This window comes from Strix uralensis, chromosome 1 (assembly GCF_047716275.1).
Source record: "Strix uralensis isolate ZFMK-TIS-50842 chromosome 1, bStrUra1, whole genome shotgun sequence".
Classification (NCBI taxonomy): Eukaryota; Metazoa; Chordata; class Aves; order Strigiformes; family Strigidae; genus Strix; species Strix uralensis.
Genome location: NC_133972.1, coordinates 151,556,129 through 151,577,992, shown reverse-complemented (window position 1 = coordinate 151,577,992; position 21,864 = coordinate 151,556,129). Strand labels below are relative to the sequence as shown.

The 21,864-nt window shown below is 43.6% G+C and overlaps 1 protein-coding gene across 8 annotated transcripts in view; it reads left to right on the top strand.

The window, feature by feature from the left end:
* The first annotated feature begins 6,837 nt into the window (after window positions 1-6,837).
* The window catches only part of SNX31 (sorting nexin 31), a 31,409-nt gene continuing 16,382 nt past the window's right edge, over window positions 6,838-21,864 (top strand). For 2 of the 8 annotated variants that reach the window (XR_012631096.1, XM_074885664.1), the window contains exons 1-4: window positions 6,838-6,937; window positions 7,018-7,092; window positions 13,529-13,643; window positions 14,748-14,812. Coding sequence is in view for 7 of the 8 variants with exons in the window: in XM_074885664.1 (XP_074741765.1) it covers window positions 6,872-6,937; window positions 7,018-7,092; window positions 13,529-13,643; window positions 14,748-14,812 (321 nt within the window). In the remaining variant the exon portion in view is untranslated. Of the gene's footprint in view, window positions 6,949-7,017; window positions 7,093-8,632; window positions 10,144-10,883; window positions 12,436-13,528; window positions 13,644-14,747; window positions 14,813-20,130; window positions 20,213-21,864 lie in introns of those variants that run through there. The other 6 variants (XM_074885676.1, XM_074885724.1, XM_074885706.1 and 3 more) reach the window with 6 other exon arrangements.

The window sequence follows — 21,864 nt, the reverse complement described above, 5'->3', positions numbered from 1 at the left end:
TTAACTTGTGATGGTTTCTTTTGTACAGTGTACTTCCGGTAAGGTTGTCATTTGGAATGCCAAGTTAGAAGTCCACTCTACAGTATGTTTTAGCAGTTTCTAGAGAAGATTAGCCTACATTTAGCCACCTGTTACTGATAATATAAACTTAAGCATTAAAACAAATCAAAAGAGCAGCTAGATTCATATCTGGGTTTTAAATCCTTTATAGCATGGTGTCTGAACTCTTGTCATTGTCTGATTAGAAATAGACCTTTAAATACCCTACCTTGAGATGAGCAGTAAGAAATGTTATTATAAAAGGCTTGTGTTGGAATTGTGTAGCATACCAACACATGATCCCATCTGACCACCTGCACATGGTGCTCGTTCTCACAGGTTTTGGTGGAAGGAACAATCTACATAGGTCTCTGACTGTGTCTTTAGATGGCTGATGAACCCTGAGATGGAGGCAGTGTCGTATGGACATAGGTGAATGAGTAAGGAGCGTCTACAGTAAGCAGTGTTGCAAAATTCCATTATTGTGCAAGTATGAACACAAGGCATTCCTAGAACAAAAAAGGTGAGGCTTTGGGTGGTAATGTATTAAAAATTGGATGCATAGTAATGGAAAGATCATGCTTTTCACACAGTAAAAATCCTGTGGTCAGGACTGCTTAATCCTGAGTTGGTATTTGTAATGCTGTGTTCCCTGACAAGTGAATGGCTACCGAAAAATGGATTTTTCCTGTTAGTGAGAGACCAGTTGGTTTAATGTTAGCTTTGCTACATTTTGGGGTTTTTAATGTGCTGAACAAATCCTTCTTGTCCAGAGGCAACTTTGAAAGTCTCAGCTAGCTCTTTGGTAAGTAAATTATTGAATTATTACTGAAAAAGAATACAGTTAGGGTGCTTTAAATCAGCAGATTTGAAAAGTGAGTGTGATCTGAAACTTAATGCTGTTCCTTATTAATTCTCACTACAAAGATCTTGTCAGTAATTTCCTGTTGCAGTGTGTCACAGAACTCTGCATACAGTGAGCTAATGCAAAACTTGGTGGGTTTTTTTATCGAATTTGTGAATGGTGAAAAAATTCTAGCAGTTTTACTGGGTCCAGGAATCACTGTCCTGCAAAAGGTGACCTTCCTGGTTCGTCCTTATATTTGACTGTCATTTAAAAATAGAATTGAAGGGGGGGGGGGGGGTGGGTGAGGGAATGCCTTTTTAAAATAAATTGCTGCTTGATCTACATCTGATCTAGTGTACAATAAAAATAATCCTGTTTTCACTCAGGGCTGATAGGTCCTTCGGGTCAGCTTGTATGTTAGTCACTAAAAAGAGCATCCAAGAAAATGGCCAATGGCAGCAAAAGTGAGAAGAGCCAACACTTGCACATGAGTTTGCTCTACAGGACATTACCGAGGTTGAGAGTTTTGCAGGATTGAAACTGTTAAATGCATAATCAAGACAGAGTGATGAGCTGTGTGAAAAGTCAGCAGATAACATTGAAGTTGGCCACCTACAGATGGGTTATCCTACAGTTGCTGCCTTGCTTTTTTTCTGTCTTCCTTCAAGGGAGTACTTTGTGCAGACTTGCAGAATGAGAGGCATTTTCTACCCAGTTTAGCCCATAATTGGCTCTGTAAGCTGCTTAATGAAAATTGATAATGGAGAGGGGGGAAAGGAAGCAGTGAACATGGCATGTCCTTTTACAAGAAGAGAGAAGAATCTGGCAGGCCGGGATGGGGAAAAGGAAGATCTGTTAGTCATGGCGGAAGGCATGACCCTTAGCACTGCAATCCATCAGGCCCCAGTTGCTGTGTTTAAAGGATACAGAATCACAGGAAGGAGTTTGTGAGTTCTTTCTGGAAGGCCCTCTGAAATCCATGTTGCATGGGGGGAATGCCTGTGTTCTCTGGACCTGTTGTTGCAGTCTGCAAGCCCTACAGTATGCTTTCTGAAGTCCCCCAAAGGACAATTCAAGAGTACCCTTGTTTTTCCCCTTGCGCAAAGATCTTCAGACTGGATTTTTTCGTGTTAAGTGAATTTGAGAAATAAGCCTAGCATAGAGAGGTGAAATTGGTCTGGTGCAAATGAATCCTATTTAAAATCCCTCACTTCACTATAAAAGCATTAGGTTAAGCTTGTACAGTTCTTGCGCTCAGTCCTGTCCTGATGGAGGCAGACTGGGTTAGCCTTTAATTTACAATCTTGCTGAAGTATATCACTGTAATTAAGAACTTTTGAAACTGGATGGTAAATCCTACAAAGGAAGTGGTTCAGACAAGATATGTACATGATAAGAGGTTGAATGTACAACCTTAATCTTACGTAATGTCAAATATAAAAACATTAAAGCTTTGGAGACAGTTTTAAAGACCTAAAAATATTTAGCACCATAATAGAAATGTTGAAGAATTGGATGATATTAAAGGCTTAATGGAAGGTCTAAAGGATGGTATAAAGATCTAACTATTTGCAGGAAAGTAAGAGCCCACCTCCCTTCTGCTTGTTTCCACAGGTTAGAGTTAATGTCTGAGTCTGCTGCAGTTAACCAAACTAATCTTTATGTTTTGTAAGAGTGTGCAAGTTATTTAACCTCTTGCATATGGGGAAACTGAAAAAGGAGAAAAAGAGGGGTTCTTCCAGCTTTGTACAAGACTCTTGTGGGTGTGTTAAGCACTAGCAACTGTACCAGCCTGAAATACCAGGTAACTTGTGATGGAAGGACACAGGCAATTCTGCTGATCGTGACAGCTTAAGAAAACAAAACCCTGTGTTGGTTGGCTTTATTCCTTCCCACTCTTGATTACATGGTAATTCCCCATTGTATACCACAGATGCCTATTTAATTAGTCTTCTATTTTTTTTTTCTTAAATCTTAGAGATAGTGAACAATGTGTGTGTTAGCACCTCTATCAATGTATCTTTAGAGTACTACTGTAAAACAATGCGCCACACAGAGAAGTCAATTTATTCACCAGCAGTAGAGCATTGTTCCTTTGGGTTAATAGGCAGCCTCACTGGCAGTCTCTTCCTTCTGCAACACATTCCCTCTAGCATGTGGCAGAGGCTTACACTGATCCTCTACTGCCCTGCAGCCACCCAGTGCTAAGCTGATTTTGCTGGATCCTCCGGTATTTCATTCCTTCAGTCCTTCCTGTCTTCCATTCTAACCAGAGTAAATGCTTGTTTAGCAGCAGCCAAAAGCTCGCTCCTGAACGGAATGGCGATTTGAATGAATAAATGGTATGGTATTCACCATCCACTTTCCCAAGCAGAATGTGGCTTTATGGGCAACTCAATCAAAGGTTTGGTGCAGAGGTAACCTGGATTGCATCCATTCTCTTTGCTGCTCTGCAGAAGTCTAGGAAATTTGGATTTCACTGGGTCCTGGGGGAGGAGGGGACAAGTTGGTGGAAATCAAGACATTCCTGAGTCAGGCAATGGCATTACAGTTGCCATTTTACACTAATTAGGTGTCTACCCTTGAATAAATGATATCTTCAGTCCTTGCACCTGAATGTATCTCCTTCTTGGGAGCATTGTTAATGATTGCTATGGACAACTGGATGTTGAAAGACAGCCACTTGCCCTTTTGGATTAGGATTCTCGGCAAAAAGGTTTTCTGAATTCCGCATCTAATAGACATATTTCTGCTTGGAATAACTGGGAAAAAAAAAAAAAAAACAAACCAAAACATAACTCCCAAAAAACAACTGGGATTTGTATTTATTTTCAATAGATCTGGGAGCTGTGGTCCAAACTGACATCTTAGAGAGAGCCCCAGTCTTGTCCTTGGGACCACAATTCACTAGGCTTTCACAGTTACATGTTTCTGGCCATCCTACTTTGGATTAAGTAGGAAGCTCCATTTGTAGGACTGATCTTTCCATTGGAGTTGCTCCCTGAACATGAGCAACATTTTCACTCCCTGATGGGGTAGTTTAAACTAGTAGCAAACTCTTCATAGCTTCCCAGGTACATGAGTTGTCCCTGAGAGGCAATTCAAGGTTAGAAATGCTCCCTGAGTAAATCCACCACAGGCTTGGATTTATTGGAATCAGAGGCTACTCTCAAAAAAGTCTCAGTTCTCTCAGATTACTTTTTATGATGTAAGTGGGCACTCTGAATTTAACTGCCTTATTTCCCTTGCCTCCTTCCCATTTCCCCTTTGATCAACTAGTCCTTTCCTTACAAAGAGGAACACCACATCCTATGTCCCATTACATCAGTTAGCTGCCTCATCAACAGCACAGCAAGTGATACGAAGAGCCCCACACCACCTTTGCAATGAAAAGCCACAGGAAGGCTACAGGGTCTGGCTGGGAAATGCTGCAGGTCTTCTCTGAGGGAGTTTCAAAGGCAGTGTGCTGACTTAGAGGATCTACAGCTCAACTGCTGGTGAAGGAGGCAAGCCTAGGCCCTCCCTATTCTCATGTGAAGACCTGAAACCTGGGGAATCCTTGTACGCCCTACCTCTGCCAGCTGGTGATTTGCATTTGGGATCCTGTCTCTTCTGAGCCGCAAGTCAGCATCTCACTCACTGCCTCTCCTCCTCACAGGTTTTTCCTCAATTGACAAGCCAGGAGGAGCACACAAAAAAAACCCCAAGATAGGATTCCCCAACAAGGCAGGCAGAGATTTCAGCACACCAGCAGCCTAAATGCTGTTCCTTAGGCAGCTGTGAGTCCGTGTGAAACGACTATCTCTGAGAAGGAAAGCTTTTAGTCCCACTTACCTTCTGCAGGATGTGGTCAGTAATGATGGGTAGTAGCTGTGTGCAAATGAAAATGCAGCTGTCAGGGTTACAAATTGTTAGCATGTGGCATTTGAAGTGAATACCAGTTTGAAACAAGTGTTTCAGCTACACTAAGACCACAAGGTGCACATGTCCTTGGAGCTCCCTTTGAAGGACTTAGGCAACAAGAACAAAGGAAGAGTATTTTCAAAAAATAATTTGAATTTTATATTTCTCACTTATTGTATTGGGATTGAATGTAATCATTAAGAAAAAAAGGAAATTACAAGCTGGGCCAACATAATGGGCCTGTTGCACATTAAGGACTAAGAGCAGTATATCTATGCCAAATAGTTTCCTACTTCCCACATAACCTGAGAAAGAAACATCCCTAATCAAGTCATGTTCCAGCTGGCTATAGCTGTCCAGAGGTATGTACTTTTTTATAGCTCTGAGCACACTTTAAAACATTCCATGTGATATCTGAGCGTTCAGAAAACAAAAATGATGCCCTGGGCAGGCTAACTGGTTGTGTCACATCGCAGTAACTGGGACCTTGGGTTACACATGGTCTAGGTTAAACTCAAAGTCAGCAGATGACATAAAACAGAGATTACATTTCAGAAAGTGGGCCCCAAACATATTGCATTGTCACATCTGTAAGTGGAAGCTTGCCTAAAGCTGTCTCTTGTCACTGTTAGAGAGATTTGCCACCGAGGGTAGCTCAGTTTCTCCTCCTGTTGTTTTCCAGAGGAGAACCAGATTCAGGCAGATGAGGAGAGACCCCCAACCTGGAATGACAGCAGAAGTGGAAAATACCTGCCCAGGGCCCAGAGTGTAGATCTTCCCTCTGTCAGTCTATACCTCACATCTTTCCATCAAATTCATTCTGCAGCTGCTTCGCCTCCCAGGTTACAAGTGGAGATGTGGATTTGCAAAGTGGCTTGGGAGGCAAACCAGGATGCACACAGGGGCCTTGCTCAGGAGGGGAAGGAAAGTTCTTCCAAGAGCTCCCCAGCTTGCGGATGCCTCATCTCCCAGGTACAACAGGGCAGCCCTGACACCAGGAGATACAAAGTTGGCTCCGTAAGAGGGTGGTTGCGTGGGTGCTCCAGAAGTCGTCAGACTGGTTATATTTGGCTGCACAGATGAAGAAGAAAAGCAAATCAAGTTATCAAACATGTTACACAATGTTATTTTACTTACTCTTCTCCATTTTCTCCAAAATTCCCACAGTTAACCCTGTTTCTTGAAAAAATGTACAAACCTTGTTCCACCGTTAAGGGGTTTTCCCCAGGTGTTAGTGAATCACTGCCTTCCTGAAATAATTTTCTTCCCCTGACGAAGGGCCTTTTGGTGAGGCTGGAGTACTGCACTTATGTCAGGCCCCGGTTTGCAGGGGAGGCACTTCAGCTGCATTATTTCCACATTGATGAACTCATTTCATGTCTCCAGCAGCACTGCTTGTGTAAGACTTCCATGGTGATTCACACGAAAAGGCCCAGCTCCCGCAGGGGTACCAGAAATACACTAAAGAAAGCTAGGAAGTATGGCAAGTGTAACTCATCTTTACTGTCTGGCAATTAGTGATAAACAGAAGTCCCAGGCCAGAGATGGGAGCTGGCATTTTAACTGTATCTGACCTCCAGTGAGGCACTGTGCAAAAAAAGGACTTTTCTTATAAACCTGCTGCGTACCCCTTTTACCAGATAGTCCCTAGTTGTTGCTCCTTGAAAACTAGTGAATTACCATCACTTCGTAGTCCCCTTCCCCGTGCTAGTCGCATCTCCTTCCCTGCTCGGCACCGGCTCTTCAGTGCCCCGGGTCACCCCCGCTGCCTTTCCCAGCCAGGCCGCTTCCCCTGCGGGCACCGCTTGGCGCCTAATGACCATTAATGTCACTCCCACCTTGCCCCTGGCCCTAACGAGGCTCCCAAGGCGGGGCCGACCCCCTCAGGCCCCTTTTCTGGAGGGATTTCAAATAAAAGCCGCCGCCGAGGCTGCGCCTGAGGGATCGTCCCGCCTCTGTGCCAGCGGCCCGCACCGCGGCAGCGCCCCCTGGCGCCGCGCCCGCTGCCACCCGCGCTGCCCGGCGCCTCCCTCGGCCCCGCCGCTGCCCTCAGGGGACTGGACGGCCCGGCCCGGTGTCGCCATGAAGCTGCACTTCAGCATCACCGCCGCCGAGGAGCTGCGGGAGAGGCGCGGGGGCCCCTACGTGGTGGGCGCGGGGTGGGCAGCGGGCAGCGGGCGGCGGGGGCCGGCGGGCCGGGCGCGGGTCTGACGGCGGTGTGCTTGCAGCTGTACTCGGTGTGCCTGGAGGGCTTCCTGCTCGGCAAGGCGCGGTACAGCCAGCTCCGCCGCTGGGACGCGCAGGTGAGGGCCGGCCGGGGGGTGGCGGGGCCGGGGGCACCCCGAAAAGCCTCGGTGGGGGCAGCCTGCCGGGGTGCAGGCGGCCGTCGGGCCCCTGGGAGGGCTGCGGAGCAGGAGGGACTCTGCTGGCACTCACAGGCCTGGTGTGGGGTGGGGGCCGCGAGTTGTTTCTGCCCAAATCCGCATTAAAGCCTTCCTTCATGCTAACAGCCCAGGGGAGATGTGCCTGGTCCCAACCCGGGCCCTGTCCTCCCACCTGGCCCTTGCACCCTGCCTGGTCCCCCCGATGCTGGGCTGTCAGAGGGGCTGAGCTGCAGCTTGCGGGGCACCTGTGTTTGCAGGGTGAAATCCAGCAGCAACTGAGAGGCAAATCCCAAAAAAACCAAAAACAAACAAACAAACCAGCTAAGGGATGTGGCAGAAGAGTGTGGTAAGCTGGCTTAATGGGAAACATTGGTCAAGCAGCAGCAGCTGTGGACTCAAAAGTGCCTCTTTTCCTTGGCCTCTGGGAGAGGGGTGCAACTGCTTTGCTGGGGTCTTTAATCCTATGAACAACTCTAGAAAGTGTATAGAGGTCAGTCCAGGCAAATTGCAGTCAGTTGCAGGGTTTTTTGGACAAGCCAGGGGTTAACCAGTGTTGGATCCCTTGGCCCAAATTGCCTAAACACATACCTCAGGAGTGACCCTTTCCACACAGGCAGTTACTAGGCAATTACAAAACAGCTGGAACACAATCCTGGAGTATTCCAAGGAATAGTGAGTATCAGTAATCCAAACTGAAGTGGATTATTTAGAGTGAATCTGCCAGTTTATCTCTGCTTTTGTTTTGTTGTTGTAAGGGAGCATGTGATGTTGATCTCTTCCATGGAAGCAGAGTGGCTGCCAGCCTTCTCTTTGCTAGCCTGATCTCTCTGGCTTTTGCCAGTCCTTGGCTCCAAGTGAAATCTCTCCCAGTTCTTCCGTCAGTCTAGATGCACACTGTCATCTCTGCTGAGCAGCCTTATTTTACCTTGATAATCCTATTTTAGGGCCCTGTTTGATGAACGGTTCTCTTGGTAGTGGGTTAGGTAGGTGCTCCTTCTTTTGGCAGCCTCCTTCCTGTGCGGTCAGCTGCAGTGATAGGACCACTCTGGAGCAGTTTTTCAACCAGATAATCCCAGATGGGGATCAGTCCATCTCTCCCAACTCTGTGTGAGTGCACAAACAGTTGGAGCAGCACAGCTGAAAGCAGTTGAGTTAGCAGTAGGACTGCCATGGGTAGCAATATTTGCTGCAGTGTGCTCTTGTGCCCCAGCTCTGCAATTCTTTTCCCTGTGGGAGCTCTCATAGTAATACTTTGCTTTGATTAATGGAGCATTTTGGTAACATATCTGAACTCATAAACCAGCTTATGTACTTGCTTGCTTTTTCTTTAAGGCTTACTGTTTCTTGCTCAAGAGGTTTTAACTTCATTAATGCTCTCGGCAAAATCTTTCCCTTCTCTGCGTCCTCTGTAACTGACAGTTTGCCTCTTGCTGGGCTTTACAACTTGTTAGCTGATTTTTATTTTTAATTCCTTCATTCCTGCTGTTGGTAGCTGCCATACTTGGTCTTGAAGCTTACAACTACACTGCTGTCCCTTAATTGTCTTCCCCATACTTATGTGAGGTTGCTCGTCTATAATTATTATATCCTGTTCTGCTTGTTTTGCTTGAAATACTCTATTAAGGTAGAAAAATACACATATACAAGAAGTCTTAAACTCCAGAATACAGTAATTTTACCCTCCTGACCAGATCAGACATGGTGTCCACAAAGCCCCACAGATACAGCAATTCTGTGATGGCTGCAGGATGTGAATTAGAAATAAGCTTCCCCCTTGGACAGATTTCTGTATGATTATACTTGACGGTATTTCCTGGACACTACTCTGGAGGATCTCTCTCTGACCTCTGCTGGATGTGATGCTGGACTAGTTGTGCCTCTGATCTCCTTCAGAGTGGCAATTTCTAAAGCACTGCTGTTCCACCTCTATGCGTTCCTCTCCTATCTTGTGATACAAAATCAGGACACGTAACTTTTGTTTGTGATACTGTGCCTTACTGCCCCTTTTCTCTTCCTGTGTATTTTCCGGCTCCCCATCACTTTATAATCTGAGAATGCTTCTGTTTGACACTCCTAAACTCTGTTTCTTGCTGTCTCCCAGAGCAGTTGTTATCTACAAAAGGGCTGTCTGAAGGAAGCAACTGTTTAGAGGCAGTGCAGTGTAATGGAGCATATGAGGTTTTGGATACGCTGTTGAATGGGGAGGTGCAGGTATACTAACTCTGAGCAACATTTCCTTACCTCCAAACAAGATTCTCAGCCTTAAGCTGAGCACCCAAGCCAAATGGTATAGAGAGAGGTGTGAACAACCAAGAATGATATCCTAAAAGACATCTTGTTTAGGAGGGGTTGCTTAGACAGGGCTGGCAGAAATGCTGAGGAGAGCAGTGCAGCATTAGCCCTTCTCTTGTGGAGACAGGCACTTGGCTGTGAATTGCCAGAAGGTGCCTGTCTTGGTCTGAGGATTTACTCCCTTGACCTTCCTCTGGGAGATGGGGGTTTGTGTTGGCTGTAAGAGGGTCCAGAGATGGCTCTGCCTTCTTCCCTTTTGCCCCTTCTTTTAGGAGCTAGAGCATTCAATTGTGGGAAACCCAGTTTTCATTCCCTCCTCTGTCCTGGGTATTTAGATATTAAGCATTAGCAGTGGGAAGGACAACTGACAGACCAGTCTCCCTTTGCTCAGGATGAACACCATAGACATTGGGCAGCGTTCCTTATTGTTTGTGCTTTCTGAACTAAGACTTGTGTAGCCATTCTCTGCAAATGACAGTGAACAACTTCAGCAGGAGTGTTGATGGCAGATGGATGTGCATTTTAAGGATCTAACCTTTGGCCCTAGATTTATACAAGGACAGCTAGGCAGTGCTCTGTACTGTAGCTGTATTCTTCTCTGGCTTTAGTTCTGTGAGGACTGCACACTGACCAGAGCACCCCCAGTAGAGCTGTGGACTCTATTCTGCTTATGGACAGGTAAGGATCTCTTGCAAGAATATACAAGTGGCAGAGTGGGGCTAGAGATTACCTGATCAGTGGTTTGTGCACTAAAAATGTTACTGGTTTTCCTTGAAATTGAACAATTGCTGTCCCTAGTTTCCACCTTTGATGTTTGCATTTGGCTTTTCAGTTTGGCAGCTGCTTAGCACATCCTTCATATCATCATAATGAACCTAAGGAACAGATTATTCATTGCAATTGTTGGAGTATTCGCTAGTTTACTTCAAGGCAGTGCGTAAATAGGAAGTGTCCTCTGTAGGATTAAGAGTGAAATGCAACACTGATGGATTCTGGTCATGATGCCAGCCGCTACTGAGTCAGCAGCATCTGTGAACAACTGTTGGGAAAATAGTTTAAAAAAAAAAAATGTTAATCACAACAAAACAATTGGTAAAAAGGAATTAAATATAGAAAATATATTTTTGAACTTCATTTAGCCAGTCATGTACCAGAATAGTCTCATACCTTTGATTGCTTGGACAGTTTCTGCATACATATATTTTAATTTTCACATGAAACATGTTTAAGCATTTTTAATCTTAGAATGGTGTCTCCTCTTTTTTTTAATATTCAATAAGGTAACTGAGAAGGAAATGCCCAGAGGCCTGTTTATTCTTTATATAATCCATACATAGTAGCTTTATAGTTATAATGCTGCTCTATTTTTTTCAGGATAGCACTTTTGTTTCTGGTGCTCTGTCTGACTGTACACCTATGATGGAGCATGGCCCTGGGTGAAATAGCTTGTCTAGACAGCATAGGCAGGAGGCAGGACCTGACACCAAAAAGCAAACCTATGGGACTAGACTAAGTAGGAGATGATTAATTCTGGTCAACTACACTTTAAAACTGATGATGTCTCCTGCTGAGGAGGGGAATATTTATTGCAGAAAGATGAAGAAACAGCACCAACTATGGCATGTGTCTTTACTCCCCTTTTTGGACAGATTAGCTCTTAGAGTTTAGAACTGTCATATTTAGGAAAGCTGCCCTATCTATTTTAGGTGGAAATCTTGGAGGAAAAGTACCACTTCCACCAGACTGGAACATCCTGCCTGGGGTTCTAGCACGGTCAGATTTAAGCTTGTTTTTGTGATCCAGTCTCCTGTGGGCTTTCCTGCCACTTGCTCTTGAAGCTGCCTCTGGGGTGGGGAGCTGGGAGTGGAGCTGTGCCCAGCCTTGGTGCTGGGTTGTGGGCTGTGAGGCTGGACAGGCCCAGGTGGCTACTGTGTAGTGGTGTTGGGAGCCGTGCATAGTGTCTGCAAAGAAGCTGTTTGGTCAGGCATGCCAAGGCCAAAGGATGGGAGTCCTCCCCTTGGACAGCTTGTGGAGCAGGATGGCTTGGAAGTATCTCTCTGGTCAAGTAGGTCCAGTCAAGGGAAAACAGCAGTGCACAGGGCACCCTGGCTTGGGGCTGAGCCATGGGTCTTCTGGGGAGTGGCATTAGGTTGCAGAAACAAACCCAGAGCCTCAAAAAAATGGTTGGAAGAAGATTTTGGGTAGGGGACCCATCTCCTCTGGTGGTGTTAGCATGACAGGGCAGCAGGCAGTTGGCACCACCAGCTACAGTGTAGTTGTTGACTTGCATTTAAAATATAGCCTAGGCTGTTTGGTTTGTGAAGACAAATATTGTCTAGTTTCATTCTGCTAGAATGAAGTTTCATGCTGGTGGCTGATAGTCTGGTAGACTTACAGCACTGTACACAAATTCACACTTAAAGTTTATAGACATTTTTCTTTACTTCTCTGAGAAGTTTCTCTTCTCTGTAGCCCAAATCCTGAGGACACACAATTGCATTTCAAGAAACTTACCAAGCAGCTGGCACTGAGATGAATTAATTATTTTTTTAAGTAGGCCAGAGTCTTGGGTTGTGCAAACTGATGATAACAGACAGCAACACTTTGTGAGGGTGAGACCTCCTTGTTGTCAGTGCGGCTCTGGCTTTCTGACGTCTGGCAAATTTTTTTGCTCTATCTCCTCCGTTTGCCTGCCTGTAGAGCAGAGATAATACTTTTCAGTCCCTGGGGGAAGATCACATATGTGAAGGACTTTGAAGATAAAAAGCACTCTATACTAGCTATTACTGTTAGCTTTACATAAAACCAAAGCATGTAGTGTTATCTAACACTTTTATGCTGTGTATCTCAGAGCGATTCACGTGTATCTAATAATCAAGAACTCAGAAATAGCAGTGTGTTGTCGATGTAGGGAAAGTGGAGCTGTGAGAATATGCCTCACTCCTGTTTTAAGCCAACAGACAGGAAAAGGTATTGCTAATTCTTGCAACAGTAACTTTTTTTTTTTTTTTCAAGCTTCAGCTGCTGGAGTCATGTGAAAGACTTGGGCAGCTGGGCCCAGAGGGAAAATGTCATCTTTCACAGGATTTAGTGACACTAATTGCTGAATTGAATACTGGTGCTTAAAATTTAGTAATAACGTCTCAGCATACTATAGGAGTATCACTTTTATTATCAGATACCATATTGTTTTGATTTAGGTGAAGGAATTTTTCCTGGAAAACTTGCTGTATTTTGCTGTGTTTAGTAATGTGCATATTGGGAAGCTCATCCTTCTCTTGGGATAATTTGCCTATAGCAGACCATTTTTACTCTTTCAAGTGACCAGCTAATGCCCAAACCTATACTGGAAGTGTCTTATGTTATCATAAGATAATGTAATTGTGGTTCTCTAGTCCTTTCAGATCTGTTAAAAATGAGGTAGGGACAGAGACATTATACTCTTACTACCCAGCTGATACAGCTGGAGGAAGAATCAAACTTTCAGATAGCTTGTGTTCCTAAATGATTCTCTGGTGTTTTGGGTTTTTCTTTTTTTTTTTCCTAACCTTTGACAATATCAGGTTATCTGATAAAAGTTACTACCTCTCACAGACAAAATAGTAAAAGCCTCTGAGGTAGCACAGGTCAAGGGGAGAAGTTACCAGCTCTTAAAAAGTAGTTCTGTGGGTATAGAACAAACAAATCCTGTATGGACATATTGGGAAGAGAAGACATCTGTAACCATATCTTGTTTGTCCATGAGGTGTATAAGACCTAGATGATAAGGTTAATACAATGCTACTTTTCTGGCTCGGAGCAGGAGCTCAAAGTGGTAAGACTGTAAAAATGAGAAACCCATCAAAAGAGGTCGCTCACTTGGGCTGTCTTCTGGTGGCTGCCTGGGCAAAGGCTTTGCCGTTGCGCTGGGCCCTGAGGACCATCAGGGAGGTGCTGGGGTGGGTGCCCCATGCCCTTTGTAGGTCATTATGTCTCGCTGTCAAAACAAGAGAGCATTGAAAGTTCCTTGGAAACTATGAATTCTTCTTCATTGATCCGGAACTTTCCTTTGGCTGTTTTGCAGCTGAGGCAGCTTTTTGGAAGTGCCGTGCCTGCTTTCCCTCCAAAGTTTTACCTGGCAATGACCAAGTCGATGGCAGATGAGAGACGATCTCAGCTGGAGCAGTACCTTCAGAATGGTGAGCTTGGCTATAACAACCTGGCCAGCTTTTATACGTAGGCCTTAAACCTCTGAGGGTGTGTCTACATTTGTGACTGCAGGGTGCTTTACCTTCTATACTGAGCTGAATAAGGGTGTATCTAAAAGGCTGGGGCTAAGCCCTGTCTTGTCTGTTGGTTCACTGCCTCTAGAACAGCAGCATATCATATTTCTCTTATTTCTGAAGCGGCTGCCTTTTTGCAGCTTTCCCAAAATGTAAGGGCGCAGTTTCATACTAAACTTAAGCCAACTTGGCCTTCTGGTGGCAGCCTGTAGTCTGGCCGTTCTCTGTTCTTCCGGCTATGAGCTGAGCCACCCATCCCTGCTGCTTTGCAACTGCCAGAGCTGACACAGGGCCAGAGTGTGAGAGTTCATGGCTGATCGTTAAAAGAGGGAGGCAAAAAAAGACAGGCACTCGGACTGGTAGAAGTGTAATATGGAACTGGGCTCTACGTAAACCTCTTCCCTTCAAGAGTTTCCAGGCAGACTTGTGAGAATTATAACAGGGGTTTGTAGAAAAATTAAATCTCAGGTGCAATGTGTTGTGTTATAAACCAGGTCTGCAGGATCCCTAGAATTCATCTTGTGAGTTTCATGTAAGCCAAGAAATAAAAAAAATATAACCATTTCACCTACCCAAAAAGAAGGGGGTGTGAGGGGATGAGCTTAAAGAGGTTTTGTAGCCTCTGGTGTCTCAGATACTTTGAGCCAAGACTTACAAAACAGACTCAAAATTAGTCTTTAAAAATCTTACTTAGTGATTATTTTATCTTTTTCACTTGAGTATTCAACAGTTCCTTTTAGTTATTGGCCATGAGTGCCCATGGAGTTATGTGGCCAGGAACCTTACTGTAGTCTTGCTTTGGGAGAACAGCAACCCTACATGTATTTTGCACTGTTCATAGCTTCAGTGATTTAACAGGCTGTGAAGGTAGCTGTGCAGAAACCAAACGATGAGTAAAGGAGCACTGACAGTTTAACCAACAGTCATGTTGTATACATCTTGTTTTTAGACACTAGCTATGTTTTTAATCTTTTGACTAAGTTTGGTTTCCTGCCTCCCTGTTTTCCTCTTGTTTTTCAGTTACTTTGGATTCAAATATTACCCATAGTGAGGTCTTCATAGGTTTTTTCCGAAAGCTACAGCAGGTAAGTTTTGAATTTTTCAGCCAAATATTTTGTTAAATGAGAGAATTGAAATATTATCCTACCTCCTGAGTTCAAGGCTTCCTTTGCTATCTTCCTTTCCTTGTGTTCTTAGCGTATTGGTCTGTCTTGTAAAGCAGCGAGTTCTGATGACAGAGTGCTCTCTGTGAAGCCTGGGTGGCAATAATAATAGTATTGCTATTGTTTTGTCCATGTACAAACTTGTTTCTCTCATGGAAAGAACTATTTGCTTTGTTTTTATATCCTGTGGCATATCTGATGAATCTTTTGCCTCTAAACAGTTCCCAGAAGAGTCTTTGTGAGAGCTCAATAGAAGGATTACACACATTCTTGGGTTTTGCAACTGTAAATGCTTTTTGGTAGTGTCAGTGCTTTGGACTGATAAGTGTATTGATGACTGCTGTGAAAATGTCATGTTCTCTTACTTGCAGCTGTAGTGATGGGCAGAATCTGTCATGTATTTGAGCTGTTGCAGCCTAGATGACTTTTGAAATCCATTTTAATGTGGTCCATGACATGTATGATCTTTCTTGGCAGGCTTGGAGCCTGGATAGCTTTTGCTTGTGTCTGACTACTGCAAGGTGCTGTATGTCCCTTTTCTTCCCTTACCGCCTCTCCAACTGCGGTGGCTCTTATGAGCAGAGTAGTGTTTTGGAGCAGGTGGCTGCAGTATGACTTCAACAGCATTTTCAGGGAGGGGATGCTGCTTTAGTTTTCTGCAAAGTGCTTGGCATGCTGCTGTAACTCTACTTGCAGTGAGTTGTTCTGGAGAGAGGGGATGTTTTGAAGGACCGAGTAAGTTTTGTGACTTGAGAGGTTTTCACTTGCTATGTGTGATGAAGGTATGTAAGGGGAGTTCAGAAAGCTTTAGAAAATGGTGTGAAGAAGTTTTCCTACCAAATTCTAAAAAGGTTTTTCCTATGTACTTTGTAAATAAAAAGATACAATTCATTTACAGTCTCTTAAATTCAGACCTACTGAAGTGCTCAAGACAGGAAATGAAAAGCTCCTTTCTGATTACGGTTGGACTAGATGATCTTCAAGGTCCTTTCCAACCTAGATGATTCTGTGATTAGGCTTTTTTTCGAGAAGCAGTTTCTCTTAGTTCTGATCCAATGCCTGCTATAGCCCAACAGATAACTCCCAGCAATTACTGCTGAGTCTTAATTAGTCTTGATGAGACTGATAACAGGTCTGCTAAAGAAAGTTAAATCCATCAGGAATGCATGCAATTTGCCCTCAAAAACTGCCAACTGACTTTCTTTGACAAAGTTCTGGCAGGAAATAACTCTTCAAAATGCCTGTTTGCAGTGTTTAAAGATGCCTTGGCATGCCAGTACTGTGGATTACTCCTAACATGCCATCAGAAATGATGTTGTATATTTAGGTTTTTCTTTACTGCAGGCCCTTTTGGTGAAGAGGGGTGACTTGATAAGTACATGGGTAATACTTGATTTATGGGTTATGTATGTATGTGAGTGTGCTTATTAAGGCATGTGATGACTGTGCTGCCAAAAGCAGTTATTTTGCAGAGTTCAAGGTAGGCATTGAATTATACCTTAAATGTTAGTGTATGGTCAGTACATTTTCAAGACATAAAATTAACCTAAATTTCTGTTCCACAATATGATGGATTTTCATACATGATGTTTAGGCTTTCTGCTTGGCAAAGACAGTAGTTCTCCGGCTTTTTTTTGTTTAAAATTTAAACTTTAAATGGCTGTACTTACATAAATTACTACTTCATAATACAAATAGCAGTAGTGCTGTATGTGCTCTTTCATTACAGTAAAGAACAAACTCCTAAGAGAGATCAAATAACTGTGAAAGACAGGAGTGCATCCACTGTCATTAGCTGTGCACAGTGCCTTTAATTGGTGTAACTGATGGCTGAACAAGTATTCATTTTGGCTATTAAAGAATCTCACTCAACAAACTGGCTTTGTTGTGCATGTTCCAGTATTAGTATACTGTGACTTGTGAGATGTTTTATGGCAGAGTGACAAAATTTCTGTAAAGCATTGAAAGACATGGAATGAAGTTCATCTTTAAAGCACTTCTGTACTGTTCTTTCCTTCTCCATTGTTGAAGATGTGTAGGCAGCACTCGGCATCCTACACGTTGCTTAGGAGTGAAAACATAGTTAGGGTTTCACTGTTACTGCTACTTAGTGTTAAAACCAGGCATTACCCCAAACTTGCTCTTGTTTATGTTACATTGCAAGAGGGATGATTAATGGAAGATTCAAGAATAAAACGTCATTAAAATGATGAAATAGCATGCTCTTTTGCTGTCAATGACAGGGACTGGCTTTGAGTAGTCAGTCTTGGTTACCAGAAATGAGTTAGTGCACACCTGTACAAGCAACCTGCCCCCTAATGTGGGAGAAGTGGCAGAGGGATTGCGCTGCAGGTGGCAATGAACAGGGAGCAGTTGGCCACTTTTCTGCCACCACAGCTATTTATGGAGCACAGATCTGTCTGCAGGTAAAACTGCAGCTTTTATAGTAGAAACCTCCAGTTTTAATGGAATAAGATGGGACACCAGAGTTGAATGCGATTGCTAGGCTAGGGTTTTTTGCCAAAAAACTCTCCTGCTGAATCTTTCCACCTTCACTTCTGTCTTTCATTATGAGAGAGAGTAGAGCTGTCCTCTCAGGCAGTCTTGCTAGTGCTTGCTTCATTTTCTTGGCTTGTCTTAAAACCAGGAGTATTTAAGCTTCTAGCTGAAGATATTTGTATATGTCACTGACTAAAATAGAAGATGCAAAGGAAAAATCAAACTGAATTTAAGACCTTTTTGGTCTTTGTCCTGTGTTTTACTTCTGAATGGGGTTGTGAAGAGTGTTCCAGGACCAGCACTCTCTGGAGTGGGAGTGCTGTGCAAGGACCATGGCTTTACTGCAGCTGCCCGACAGTGTTGAACATGACTCCTCTGTGACTGCACTTGGCATTGCCCCAACCCCCAGCTATAGCACCCTGATCATATCTAAGAGAGCAAACTTTCCAAGTGGGGACAAGTCTATGCAGGTTAACCCTGCTTTCCAGGCCCCTGTTCGTGCCCAGCACCACCTTTACCTGTTGCATAGGTTGTTATGGTTTTCTCCTCATAGCAGCTGTGCTCGGGCTGTTTCCCCAGCAACCTAATCTCATGGGAGAAGTTGTCAGGGGACAGCAGGGCTCCTGACACAAGGGGAAGGAGCTTGGTACCATGGATGTTTTGCTCAAAGTGAACATTGCTGAAATAGTTACCAGTACTGTCGTGTAGCAGAGTTGAACAACCTAACCCATAACCTCCCTGCCCCTCCACTCTTCCAAACTCTGCAAACTTGATCAGTGACCAAGCTGGAGAGACAGATTATGCTGTCAGTATATGCTCCACTATCTCCAGCCCCTAAAGACAAATGGCACAGTTCTTGCAAGAAGTCATTAACAAGATGAGACCACTCTGGCCGTGTCTTCTCCTTTTTCATCAGGAGAAAGACAGCATGAGCAGGTACATACATCCCTGTCAGTCTCATTTTAATGCAACTCATCTATATCCTTGAATGTAATCTGAGATCATGGTCTCTCTCTGTATTGGGCACCATGGAGTAACATGGTGTATTCAGGATGCAGCTGTGAGGACAGCCAGTCATTATGCATTTATGAATAAAATGGAGACATATTTCCTTGCAGCAGCAGAGGTTTGGAGTTAGTGACTAGGAGGCTGACCTTTTCCAGTCTGTGTTGCTGGTAAACAGCAACCTTTAGCATGAGCAAAAGGATTCAGGTGTTGGTGAAAGCACCAATGAAAAGTTTGAGTACTTGAGCAAATAGAGCCAACCAGTGCCAGATAACAGGCAAAAAGCAGTGTTCTTATGTGGTCCTTCATCAAAGAACTCTGATGTAAGGTGGTTTTCCTTATTGAAGAGCGAGTGTGAGGCCAAGAATTGAATACCGTAAGAGGTCTGTGGTGTGTATGGTATGGAGAGTGTAGGTAAAATGTAACCCAGAAATCTGCAGGTGTTACCAGGAATCAAAGCTGGTCTGATCATGGGCTGCATTTTCTTGGATAGAGCCCCCGTCTCTGACCGTGCAGCCCCTGCTTCTCTGCACTCACAATGCACTTACCATTTGTGCACGTAGGGGAGGAATGCACATTGTACAAATGTGTTTGGATGTGTATGTACACAAAGAGAAGTCAGGCTGAATATCTATGATTTCGGCTCTGCTCTAAAAATGTTATTTCTTTCATATCAAACTGCATTGGGTTTCTTATTTATGAACTTCTATTTCAAAAGTGCAGCTGGCCAGAAATCTGAATTTCATGTGGGAAGTTCCCATACTCTGAGACTTTTATTGTGTGCTGGCCAGGGGGGAAGGTTTCTGGCATGGAAAGTTCTGAAGCATTTTAATTCAAGGATGTCTGTTTTATTTTTGTTTCAATACTAAGATGCAATTCAGTCCCCTGACCTGCTGTTCTTTGAAAATGTGTTGTAATAAGGGCCTCCATTCTTGCCCTTTCTCCTTTTATGGCCCATGCTTCTTAGCTGAGCAACAAATCCATTGAGATCCTCTTGAGGGTTCAGATTGATGTTGATTTCTGTTAAAACAAAATCACTTAATTTTAAGCTTTCTAATGGGAAACTGGGAGGGAACTATCTATCTATATATATGTATTTGGGAGGTTTTGTTTGGGGTTTTGGTTTGTGGTTGTTTGTTTTTTTTTTTAACAAAACTGTTCTTTTCATCAAAACCAAAAAATGAAGAAAATCCCTCACCAGCTCTGTATTATTCAGTATTCTTATATTAATGACTGACCTGTGCTTCAAGCTACTGGGGCAAGCAAGTGGGGACTAGGCAGCAGTTCTAGATATTTCAGGAGATTTTAACACGGGTAGTAGTGACAGTGTTAAGGGAAGATTAAAATAAGCAGTATTAAGGGATACAAGAGAGCGTCCAATTCTAGTTACATGGCATGTTTCCTGAATTTCAGGAGCAAAAGTGTAGGAAATGCAAAAGGTACTACTGAACATGTACTGCTGCCAAAATACAGGGTTTTTAGATGTTGGTGCCTGTTTTGAGTAGATGGGATGACGACTCTACTGCTTTTTCCAAAACTAAAATAGCAGCCTGGGAGAAGATCTGAACTTTTCTGTCTCACTGCTGCAAATTTCTTTCAAAAGTATTCTTCTGTCCGTTTTGAAAGCAGTTGGGTTGCAATGTGCACTTACTAAATGGATTATCACTAACACTGCTAAATGCTCTTCCCTTTGTGTTTGTATTAAACTTATGCTGGATTCTCTTGTGTTGTTTTAGGGACATGTCTGTATTTCTATTTCTTCACTTAACACTGCCTTCTGCCTTACAGACTGCACTGTTTCCTCCTTTTGTTTTTAATGTAAGTAAATCTTTTTGGTCTCAACAATACTTTGATAAGAGGCTAAACAAAAATATTTAGAACACTGTACAATGGAGTTTCTGGTATGGACAGTTCTGCCTTCTGGGGTAAAAGCAGGTGATAAAGGGGGAAAAACAATCCCCAAACTCAACAATTTAGGATAATTCTTAATTTTGGATTGCTGTGTCATAGCTGTATTAAGAGAACAGTAATCAAAAGTTGGAAATAAGGAAGTAGGTAATTTGTCCCCAAGACCATGAGATGAAGCTGTGCCTGTAGTTCAGTAGAGTCAAGTAATATAAATCTAAAGCAGTTTTAAAAAAAGACTGTAGAAACCACTGGTTTAAGTATTAAATGGTGATAATGCGATCATTCTGGATGGGACAGATTTCTCTAATATATCGTTTCTTGTAGATCCTCAAATTAATCTTCCTACTAGTATGTTGCATGGTCGTTTTGGAGAATTCAAACTGCTTGGGAGCAGCTTGAAAGTTTTTGAAGTGTTCTTCTTTCCCTTATGACTGCTGAGTAGTGGGGGAGGTCCCAAGTAGGTTAGGGTGCTGCAAGGTGTGGCTCCCTTGGAGTGGCAGAAGGGCAAAGTGACCTTTGTCTCTGACTCTGGGTTGCCACAGTGGACAAGGTGGCCTGTACCCCAGCTGTGAAAGTTGCAGGAGCAGCCATGAGGATCTGGCAGAAGTAGATGCATAAAGCCCTCCATGTCCTTTCCCTGTGGGAGCTTTAGCATTAGCAGCTCACACCCAGAAGCGCTTACTGTGGTGTGTGAGCTTTTGCACTTGCCTTTACCCCCCAGCACTGCTGAGTCCTGGGTAGTAAATTGGCCATATAGAGACCTGCTTGCTCCTTGGGAGTCAGTATGAGTTATGGGTCTTTATCACATTCTGCTGTTTGCATTCCATGTTTGTTCCACATTTCACATGCATTTTTATCACATGTGAAGTGTTTCATACCAAAATATCTGTGCCAAAGGCATTTGTGAGTCTCTGCTCCTTCCTATTTGAGCAAAGTAGTAAAGTACTTGGGCAAGCATAGGAGATGATCCCCGATGTAAGAGAGCAAGGGGCTTTTGTATCTTCACAGATGCAAAGTAATGCTTATTTTAATTAAGAGGAATGACTAGACTTGTCTCCTGGATAAGAAGGAAATTAGTTTGGGGATAAAGACTAAATCTGTGTGGATCCCCAGAAGGACTTCAGACAGGGCATTGGTTAATGTCTTGAAGTGGTTCTCTTGTTCTTTAGTACAGGCAAACAGATGTGTAGGCATGTAGTTAGGTGAGATACTAGGTGTCAGGAAAATCCATGGGAAGTCTGCTTAAATAAGAAAGATTGCTTTGTTTTGGTTTTCCTCAAGACCCTTTTTCCCCCCACATATCATTCTACAAACTTTTGACAACATGTTCTTAATTTTTAGATGTTGTGAAAGAAAACACTTTTTGTTAGCACTTGATCTTGCCTTGAAATAACTCTTAATTAAGCCAGATTTACTGGAAAAGGTGGTCTTTCTGACCCAAAGAAGTTGCTAATCTGAGCTGAGTTAGTTAACTGGAGTCATACATCCTAGCATGTTCTCCAGGGTACCCAAAGAGGGGTAATGGAGCACACAGCATAAATGTCAGTCCTGCCACCCTGCTT